Here is a 10,838-nt window from a genome sequence, read left to right as displayed (position 1 = left end):
GGGCCGCTTAATGCACTCTGGCGGTTATGTGAGCCTTACGAACGCGCATAGTCACAGCCATGTGGATCTAGAGATTTTGTTAGTTACCAAGGTAATATCCACACCCAACGTATATACTCCTAATGACACAACCCAGCATGAACACAGTGGCCATCAACATTTTCCATTGGCCAGCTAAGCATGCTGACATTCATAAGATAAATCAAGGAAAGTCGATAGAATCAGAGCGCATAGACCTGCAGTTCATTACCATTTCCAGGGATAATACGCGATTCAGCTGGGCAATGAATGGAGGGTGCCTCGTATTCAATAAATTTGCCATTATGCCTTTCCAAAACAGTGGGGACGATGCTCGTATGGATGTGGCATTGTTCTCCACCTTCGTACTTCTACTAAAGCCCTTCCAGTCTAGAACACTCTGCAGGGTGGAACAAGCCGCCTTGGCGGTGGCAGTGAGCCTCCAATCGCATTCGTGAAATCCATCAATTCTGTCCAGACTTTCTTCAGCCCCTACAGAACTGGCTCCGCTAAGCGATTACGTTATATGTGAATCAAGTATAGGATCCGGAGGAATGGAATCCCGGAACTGCTGAGAACAGGTTTTGATTCGTCTGCTTCTTGTATTTTAGCATTTGATCTAAATTCTAGTATCCTTCGCTTTCACCCTTTGGCTTTTTGTAATCTGATCTTCACGGGCTGCCGAAGAAATACGATTATCTGGATCATGATATATGCCAATTATATACGTGAAAGTAGCGGCTCCTATGCTTCCGAGGTCTTCAATATTAGAGTTTCATTCGTTATTAGCTGTAGTGGTATTGAAGTCTGCATAATACCGTGAAACTCGCCATAACCAACCTCGATATAGGAATTTGCCTGATGTGAGAAACATACTGTCGGAGGTGAAACAGTTTCCCATATAGACTTGCACAAAGCTCATTGTAATTGTAATAGTACCCATGAAATCGCTCATCCTTGCACATGAATCTCCTTTTAACGGGGTTTTCGGTGCCTGCTAAATCACCATCCAATTCCGAGATCGACCCAAGTGGGTCTAACCGGTGATCGAGGTAGCGTGTCGTAGCCAATAAGCCATAGTCTTCTGAGGGGATACTCGGAATAGATCTCTTCCAGACGCGGTGCTGGATACTGTAAAACCCCGATATAAGACCTACTAAAATATAGATATAGTATATAGTGATACAATTCTATAGTATTTTTAGTATGATTCTTTAGTATAAAGACTGATAGTAAAATAGAGTAAAAGAATCTGTGTAATTATATATAATTTTGTTATTGTTAGGTAGTAGGGGTAGGGCTAAGTTAATATTCGAGAAATTCACACGCGATTTTTTTTTATTATAGTAAATTTTTTAATTGGTTAGCTGGACCCACTATACCTCATTATAAGCAATTTTGTATGGTAGGTTGAGCAGAATAATGAAAGTTTCCTATATCGAGGTTTTCTGCAATTTTGTATGGGAAATAATAGGAGACAGCCTGGTAGATTGCTTATATCGGGTATATTGCTTATATCGGAGTTGCTTATATCGAGGTTTTACTGGTACCTCATATTACTAGTGCTTATGAGGCTCCACAATTACACTGTCGAATGTTGTTGAAGGAATGCTGAAACTGAGCTTCTTCCAAGCAAGTTTCCTGGTTATTGAGCTACGTTTATAACCACGGAAATTGCTGGAAGTCCGGAAGTACGCTAATGCAATGTTGGTGATTACACTTAGATTATGTAGTGCTTCACGGCTAATTACTTTTCTTGGCTGGCTGAGGATGGCAAAATAGCAAACCAGTGAAAGTCACCCAAGTATCAACGCCAAGGCGAGGGGCAATTTCAGCTTGCTCATTACATTTTGTGATGTCTAAAATATTCGTGACGTGAAAAAGTACATACATGAAGCCTCCAGCCTAGAGCTCCCATGGTTTACTCGGGTAGCTCCAAGGGATAAAATCCTCGATTCGAGCTCCTGCTTAGTGTCTCAGTGCTCCTTTCCCCCGAAACCTTCGTGCTCTACTCCCCACCCGGCTGCAGCAAGACCCGTAAGCAGTTCTCATCGCCGGCCTCCGCGGCATAATGTAACGGTAGCCAGCCTGCCGCGTCAACAGCGCTCGGATCTGCGCCATACCGTAGAAGCTCGCGCACAATGATATGGTGGCCGCTTCGGACCGCTGTATGAAGCACAGTGGACCCTTCTCCGTCAATGGCGTTAGGATCGGCGCCGCCGTCAAGGAGAAGGCGCACCGCTGTGAGATGTCCGCGGCTAACGGAAATATGGAGGGGTGTTGTCCAAGTTCTAGGTCCGACCCCACTAGCGCGGACCGTCTCAGGATTTTGATAGCAGCCTATCGGCCGGGTGGGCATATTAGCAGCGCATATGTCGGCGGATCTGGGGTCACTATGGGGGACTGCCTGTGATTTGGCACCAGTATGGCAATTACCACAAAGGTTAGGAGGGGCATTGACTACAAAGCAACGTCAGGCGAGATCCTGAAAAGTTTTATTGCTGTAGAGACACTTACATTTGCTTGGGCTTGTTTGGAATATTGTGTCCATGGTAAAAGGGGAGATCCCCAATTGTTGCTCTTGATCCACTGGTGCCGTAGAAGATGCCAGATTCATGTGGCTGTATTCGTTGACATGCGGCGAGAATACTACATCGGAAAAGAAATTCTCTGCTGACAGGGGATCAATGTTGTAATCCAAGGCTGGGCCAAGAAAAGCCGAGAACTGTAGGCATTCTTGGCTATTGCTTCCTGAACATCTGGAGCTCCTGTTCGCCGTCTGCCCCGGTTGGCTATTCTGTTCAGATAGTGGTTTGTCGCTGTTCGCTTGTCTCGGCCTCCTCAACTTCGCATTCTCACCTATGCTAAGTTAGCGGGATGGGTGCAGAGTAGGTATCGTGCACACATACGATGCTTCCGTTGTGCTAATCTATTCCTTTCCCTCCGCCGTTCGAGTGCGAGTCTCTCTTCCGTGATGGATATGCTATGTGTGGAAGATCCCATCTTGAGTAACTATTGCCTCTTTGATACCTAACGTTCTGAAAATATTAGATGCAAATGGGAGCTTGAACCCTAATATATGGCTAAGCACTTGGCAGCGTGGCGACTAGATCCTTGATCTACCGGGCCGGAAATGGGATCATGGATGGTAAGGATTGGCAATTGCTCAAACAATCACAATATGGTGCACTAGTGACGCGAGAAATTCTACCTGCCTGACTTGGCAGGGCCTCTCTCAGCCATGTACTTGGACATATACCCACCACTTAGCTTTCCTCAGACATTATAATGCTGCAGAGGGCCGGGAAAAGAGGAGAATTTGGAGAACCCACAGCACAGCTATACCAGACTAAGTATAGCGTAAGCAAAAAGGTCTGAAACCTACATTATAAACACAGCTCGTGCTTCATTATTCGATAATCTTAAAACGTGCGCAGCCTAGGGTTTCTTTAGAATAGTGTTTTCTAGTATCTGCCTCGGTATTGCCGATTCGTCTTAAGAGGGATACGCAATGCAGCCGGCTTCTAAAACCTCGTGCTGCAGGGACTCTACGTAGCATAATAATTAGCAAATGGCGTTATGTGATGTAGATGGATGGCGCCTGGAGGAATCTTCATTGGCGTTAAAATATGCCAAGGTGCGCTAGGACCAACCAGTTTCGCTAGAGCATACTCCGTATTGAGATTTCGGAGGTTAATTAATTTTGAGCTCGGAGAAGAACTAGGGCGGCGCCTAGACGTAAAGCCAACTATCGGACTAGGCCGTGTTATATATAGCTTGCATGAATACTACCTTGAACCGACAGTTTTCGTTACCTAACATTAACAGTTCTAATAGGCCAGGCGGATACCGATCCCAGCTTCATATGTATAAACTGCAACCATGCCAATTAATGTTCGTGAGGGGAATTAGGGCAGTTACTAATGAAGTGAAGGATTCTGAAGGAATACAAGCATACATGGCATGGAAGCTTCAATTGTCCGAAAGCCGCGGAGACCGAGCGGCGTTTGATCTTGCATTTTTGTCAATTCGTTTTTTTCATAAAATTCTATTCTGCAGGGCGTGTCGGACCTAGCGCCAAGCAAAGACCACTAAGCCACCTGCGAACGCCTGTATGGACCCTGTGCGCCATGGACAAGGTATTAAGATTTGAAAATTAAGCTTAGATAAGGAAACGTACCATGTACTCTGCAGTAGTGCAGCTTCGTTTCTCGAGCAGAGTACTGTTCAAACTTTTCAATGTGTCGTTCGCACCATTGACCCTACAATATTGGAATCGTATTTCAAGTGAGTTCGTGGGTGATTACTGAAATTACATGCCTACTATCCAATAGCTTGAGATATATACAAGCAGTGTCTGGGACGAGACCTTCACTAGCAGTTGTGTTATAGAAGGCTATATTTTCAAAAAAGGTTTGGGCATACCCTAAACGGCTACTCTGCACATGGAGATAACCACACTGATTCGCGACTTTGTGTGTTCCGGCCCACTAATTTTGGCCTTTTGATTCTGGACCTCGTAGCAAAGCTGTGTACTATGTCGTAGATGGGTTTCGTTGCAGCGGTACTTTTGCTGGTTTTCTTTCCTTCTATTTGCTGTTCGTGTGCCTCCTACTTTCCCCCGCTGTCTCTCCTCGATTGCATGCCCGAGTCGCAGATTTCCCGTGGTGGTTGACCCCCTCTATCACCGTTCTCGATGCGTGCGGTCTTGTGTTGTGCCCTCCTCTTCCCTGCCCTCTTTATCAGATCTTTGGCTTCTGTCCCATCAAATTCCATCTGTTACTTGGCGTCACGATCCTTCCACGAGTCGGTGAGGTACATCAGCTGATACAATCTTGGCGAAGCCTTAATCTGGGTGTCTTCGGAAATCCCTCGCCTGTGTGGTAGCCTTGGCGTAAAATCCTGCACAGTTACTTCTGTCGCTAAGGTCGAATAGTACACCTAGTCTGCACCGTCCGAACTGGTCGTGGTTAACTTTTCCTTGGAAGAGATCTTAGAGCAGCCGTCCGCGTGACAGACGACAAATTGTTAAAGGATGGACTTGGATCAGCAGGGTGGGGCGCTGCCATGACGGCATATTGAGTATTGTTGGGACGCTTTAGAGGAAATATATTGTTCATGCTGTTGCGCCGTATGTACTGGAAGATATTGGAAACATATGTTGGTAGGACGGTTGATTGACCTAGCTATCGCAGCATCCGTTGTCATTCCAAGCGTCCCTGTCAGTCCCTTCGATGCTATACTTGTGAATTTCTGTAGTCACCCCCTGTTGGCCCTTGTACCGTAGGTGAGGTTGGCTCCCGAGATTAAGGTAAATGACGGTTTTAATGGCTCTGTACGGTCCGGACGGTGCTTGTCCTAAAGGTGTTGCTCATTGTCGTGAATTCGGCCTCGGTGGCTGTGGGTATGAGAAGTCTGCCGTCGTAGCCACCATGCTCCAAGGCAATGCTGAACGACGCCTGGGGACCAATGGTGAGAAAGCCGGATTGAAGTATCGATCCGGCGTATCCGCATATTCCTTGCCCTCTGAAGCGCTTTCGAGATGTTGGTTTCGGAGTTGATCCTTTCTATCATCTCCGTGCTATGTGACAATTGTGTTGTGTTTGTATTTAATCCTCTTTCATTTTGATTGTCTTGTCGGCCTATCAGATTTCTCGACCCGGGAACTTACCTATACTGCCATTGTTCTAGCCCTAAGACACGGGACTTTGGTATTGACGCCCAATTGATATTCAGGGTAAGGCACAGATCACGGCAGGTCGACGGTTCTAAAGTCATCAAGGCAGTGGTAAATATAACCCTTCGTAATTGGCAGAGGAGCTTCAGGTGGCCTTTGGGAAGTTCATATGTTGAATATATAGTTCGCCTTCGGGTTATGCCGAACCCTATATATACTGAGCCATCACGACAACACGCAGCGAAATTTGTCTGAACTGCCAGTTAGCAGTCAAGGTTTAATAGATCCAAGTCAGAGAGAGGAAACGAAGGACAAATACTCTACACTAGATGTGGACTCGACACTACTATTGTACATGTCTCCTGAGGGTTACATTGCGAGCCTCAGGTATCAAGAAGCCATACAACAGGGAATGACTATACCGTAAGAAGCAGGCGGAAGGGGTGATTCGGGAGTGGTGTGGTCATTGAGACGAGGTACGGCAAAATTGCGGAAGCTGCGGAAGGGCCGCGGACAAGGTAACGGGCCGGAGCGGTTATTGCGGGCCGAGAACAACAGGACCCACTTCTGCAGATGACGAGGACCGGTAACATTCGTAACATAAATACGCTGACAGTCACTGCGCCTTTGACTTCAGGATTTGGTGCAGGTGGATCCGTCGCACCTTAGCGTGATGACTGCAGATAGTGGATCTCAGTGACAGGATCAGCCCGTGGCTGGACTCGCGGGGCTGCTGAAGATTCCCCATGTGAAGTAGTTATGAGGACATATTTGGCGCTTCTATCTGCCCTCGGTTTGAGGACGCGGGGTTCAACAAGTCTGTTTTACGAGAAGAATTGACATATCCGGTCTTGCTTTCTTGACCTAGGCCCAATTTTCATCTTTTTTAACACCTCATTCCAATTGCTACCATGTCCACTGATCCGAAAATCAACGACTTGCATCGAGAACTCCTCGAAGAGGGGCTCAAGATGCGCCGGGCCGTCCTCGGCCACGAGTATGTCGACCGAGCGTGGAACAATGCTACGCCGTTTACGCGGCCAGGACAGCAGCTCATCACCGAGTACGCTTGGGGCAATGTGTGGCAGCGCCCCGGCCTCGACAGAAAACAGCGCAGTCTCTTAAGTAAGTCTTTGTCTGTGCCCTCGGTAATCGAGTTTGACACCTGCTAATCTACGTGTAGCGATTGGTATAATTATCGCACAGAAGGCGTGGCTGGAGCTGGCACTACACACTCGCGGCGCGATCAATAACGGTGTCTCGGAACTTGAGATTAGGGAGGCAGTGTTGCACTCAACAGTGTACTGCGGCACACCTGCTGGTGTGGAAGCGATGATGGTAACGGAAAAGACGATTAATGAAATGATTGAGAGGGGTGAATATAAGCGACCTGAGGAAACTGGGCTTTGATTTATAGTACTAGATAGTGTGGCTGAGTCCATTCTCTGTATACCTTTCGGAGTCTACCTTGTATGAATGTCACGAAATAGACAGTTTTCACAATTTTGTCACGGCTTTGAGGCTCTGTGGAGCATGTTTCTTCCCACCATATTTGCTTTTGATGACAATTTGTGCACTCAATTAAATCACCCAAATATAAGCAAATATTTCCATAAGAAAGCGCAAATTTACTCTCCGAACGTTTGAACCCCTTTACGATAATTGCGACGTAACAAGATAACGAAACGAGAAGACAAGAAGGTAGATAAGGTACGTCAAGCGAGACAACCGATGCACGGGCCAGTCAATGGGGGGATATCAGTACGACAGTCTGGAAGATACAAGTTCTAGCAAGTCCAGCCATTGCGACCTCGTTGAAGCAGAACTAAGGTTTTAAGAAAAAGTTTCATTCAAATTCATATCTAACATGCGCCAGAATTTTAAACCCAAATTGTAGAAATTATTAACATTCTTGATTCAAACTCCAACCTCCAGAACAGTAACCTCCGAAACTTCTACGTTCGGCCACGCCTTGACTTCAGTCTGGCGCTCCACGGCGGTATTTCCACTGACCGCGGCAGACAGAGCAGCTCGAGCCACAGCATCAGTGTCAGATAGAGTAACTGAGTTCACACCTGGTCTTGCTCCTGCTGCAGTAACCCAGTGGACACCTTCAGTGGGGACACCAACGGCGAATCGTCTCTCATGTGCACGACCTTGGGAGTCGATAATACGGTACGGGCTGAGCGTGATATCAAGACCTCCAGTCTCGTAGCCGTCAACCGTGTGAGGGCGGCACTGACCCGTCTTAAGCAGATGTGAAAGAAGCTCGTCGGCAGTATGTCTAAGACTTGGCTCCGGCAGGCGCGCCTCAATGAGAGTGGTGACACGGACCTTAAGTCCGGGTACTTCGGGGGAGTACACAGTCCAGGCTCCGTCCTCAGCACGGGCCTGTGGCCGTGGGCCGAGAACATCAAGAATTCCGGCCTCGATCAGAGCGATCATTTGCTCAATACGCTGACGAGGGGGTCCGATGGACAGGAAGGCGTTCAGTGGTGTGTACCAACGGTCCAAGTGGTCCCGGTGTGAAAGACCAGACAGTCCCGCATGGTCCACAATGAGTCGCAACTCGTTGCGCAGATCGCGCATCACATCCAGGGCTGCCTTCAACGGTCCGTTGACGTTACCAAGGGAGGCCTCTTTAGCATCCTCCCGTAGATACTCCAGCATCCAGTCCCTCCAGGCACCGGCTGTGAAGGTACGTTCACCGTATGGTCGGGAAATGCGGTCCCAGGACCAGCGGTTCTCTTCAGTAATGCCGAAGTCAGTGAGCACCTGGGCTTCTTCGAGGCTCTTGTGTGCAGTGGCGAGGAAGCGATCCCTGAAGTCGCCGAGCTCGAATCCATGTTGTCTCAACAGGGCTTCGTAGTAGACAGTTTCCACCTCCTTCGAGACAAGCGGCCAAATTTCCTTCAGGAAGTTCGGCGCGTTGCCAGAGTCGGCGCGCTGGCGAAAACCATCAATCACCTCCTCAGTAAAAATCAGTGGCATGTGACGGCCGTATGCACCCTTTGCATTGTCACCGCGTGCTTGGTACGGAATCCCGCGACGTGAGCCAGCATACATACGAGGCTCCCTTCCAGAGGGGTGGTAGCGTAATCCGTTGGGCGTACGGCTAAACCGACCACCACGACCTGTAGTCAGCAAAGCCATGTAGTCGAAGAAATTGAGACCGAGACCACGCAAGAAGACTGGCTCGCCAGGTTTGAGAGAGGATAGGTCAACATCTGCCGGATTGGAGGGCGTGATGTGACGCAGGCCATTCTGGTCAGCATATGCAGTCAGCTGCTGTAGCTGTGCATCTGCGACTAGCGGTAGATGGCCCTGAGCGAGAACCACAGCAGACAAACCGGATAAGGTGCGGCCGGTAGACAGGGTGAGGGTTTGGCGGCCATCCGGCGCATCGTCGAGGCTAACTGCGCGGGCAGCGTGGACCTCAATCTCAACCCCGGTGGGAGCGTTGCGAACTACCTCGCGGAAGACCCATTCTAGGTAATGGCCGTACTGTGCGCGGGTTGGGTATTCGTCGGGACCCAGTCCAAGTTTAGCATCGGTTGCCCATTCATACAAACTTGGTCCCTCGCGTATCGGTCCCGAGCAAACCACACTCTTGTCAGTGTACAAGGTAACTTGGGAAGTCACCGTGTTCATCAGTAACTCCGATGACTGGGCGGTGCGCCAGACACGGCCTGCTCCTGGGGGCGAAGGGTCGACGACGTGAACCGTTAGTCGCGCACCAGGCGCGAGAAAGTCGGTTGCAGAAGCACAGAGACGTTCCAGCGCGCTGGTTCCGCGCGGTCCCATGCCGACAATGGCGACGTGGGCATGAGTGGTCCCGGAGGGCGTGGCTGGAATGGAGTACTTCATCGTGAAAGGAACTTTTCGGATTTGATATGAAGTTTTGAATTGTACTTTTATGAAAAACAACCGCTCTGCAAATGAGATTCTGCTGGTGAAGATTGTCAAGGGTATCTATGTGCTGGAATCGCTTTTGTGTTTGATGATTTTAGAAGTTGGTGCGAACATCTAACTCTTGATGTCTACTGTTTATATATACAATCCAGCGTTGTAACAATTCCCAAGCACCTTGAGTTGCCATTGAGTCTGGGCCACAGCGATGTCATACTCCCTGTCACAGCTCAGCCATTGTGGTTGGTACATCCTTCACAACATCACCCTCATGCACGTTTCCAATTGTGTGATTTGACATTGACGCTCCAGGAGCCATCTAAGGATCAGCTTGAAGCAGATCAAAAGGAAGGATTGTGACAATGCAGCCGTCATGTTTGACATGCACTGTCAAAATCACATACAAACCCGATTCATTGGTGGATGTATGAGGTAGGAAAAAAAGAAGCCTGCAGTGGTATGCTGAATTAGGGTCTCCGGCTCAGAGCATCAACAGCGGGCATGGCTGCGGGAGGAAGCAGCCAATCTATGACAATGCATAGAGACTATGACACTGCATAGCGTGACACTACATGAAACATTTTCAGTGCAGATCCTACGCAGTCTATGATCTTCAGCGCCTTTGTGCAAAATGGATGGGAACTTTCGAGATCCAGAATGCCTGCGGCTGTACGCAAATATCCTTGGCAGACACGAGCCAAGTCATCCTTGAAAAACCGTTATGCATAACAGCAGTTCATTAATTACACCAACGACCCACTCTTACTAGTAGGATTTTTTTCGTACGGCGTGAAATAAGACCTAATCTGTTCTAGTGTCTCGTAACAGCGCCCTACTCAGGATGCAGCGCGCGCATCTGCATCTCAGCCCCAGCAAGGGCTTTTGCCACTAGTCACTTATATCTTCACGGAATTAAAAGCCGACTCCCTGCATTAGTCTGCCCTTTTGGCTTTGTATTTTTCTGTGGCGTTTTCCTTTCTTTTTTTTTGCAGGTTTTTTTTTTTGTATGTATTTCCAACTTCCCACTTGAGTCGGGACTCTAGTTGGGCACCCTGCATTGCTCGGTGGGTACAGCAAGGCAACATCCTTCCAATGATAATATTTAGCCTGTATATGTCGTTAGTTACGACCTACCTCAATTGGCAGCTAGTTGCGACCGTGAAATACGTCTGTGATTGCGTCAGAAATTCAGAATCGGAGATGCAGCGAGAATTCATGATCAATCCCCGCCAAG

The 10,838-nt window shown here is 48.3% G+C and overlaps 3 protein-coding genes across 3 annotated transcripts; 2 read left to right on the top strand and 1 right to left on the bottom strand.

Moving 5' to 3' along the window:
* Positions 1-137: 137 nt before the first annotated feature.
* Positions 138-606, top strand: AO090038000028 (uncharacterized protein; the record flags this gene model as incomplete). Its single annotated transcript, XM_023238472.1, has 2 exons — positions 138-452; positions 562-606. 2 exons carry the CDS (start codon positions 138-140, stop codon positions 604-606), a joined length of 360 nt encoding a protein of 119 aa, XP_023092968.1.
* A 6,000-nt stretch (positions 607-6,606) lies between these two features.
* On the top strand, positions 6,607-7,105 carry AO090038000029 (uncharacterized protein; the record flags this gene model as incomplete). The annotated part of the gene is made up of 2 exons (XM_001824967.1): positions 6,607-6,820; positions 6,879-7,105. The coding sequence occupies 2 exons, from the start codon at positions 6,607-6,609 to the stop codon at positions 7,103-7,105; spliced, it is 441 nt and encodes a 146-aa protein (XP_001825019.1).
* Positions 7,106-7,612: 507 nt separating this feature from the next.
* AO090038000030 (uncharacterized protein) lies at positions 7,613-9,562 on the bottom strand (the record flags this gene model as incomplete). Its single annotated transcript, XM_001824968.1, has 1 exon — positions 7,613-9,562. One exon carries the CDS (start codon positions 9,560-9,562, stop codon positions 7,613-7,615), a length of 1,950 nt encoding a protein of 649 aa, XP_001825020.1.
* Positions 9,563-10,838: the final 1,276 nt, after the last annotated feature.

The sequence above is a fragment of the Aspergillus oryzae genome, chromosome 6, assembly GCF_000184455.2.
Source record: "Aspergillus oryzae RIB40 DNA, chromosome 6".
NCBI classification, from domain to species: domain Eukaryota; kingdom Fungi; phylum Ascomycota; class Eurotiomycetes; order Eurotiales; family Aspergillaceae; genus Aspergillus; species Aspergillus oryzae.
This window is presented reverse-complemented; position numbering and strand designations above follow the sequence as displayed.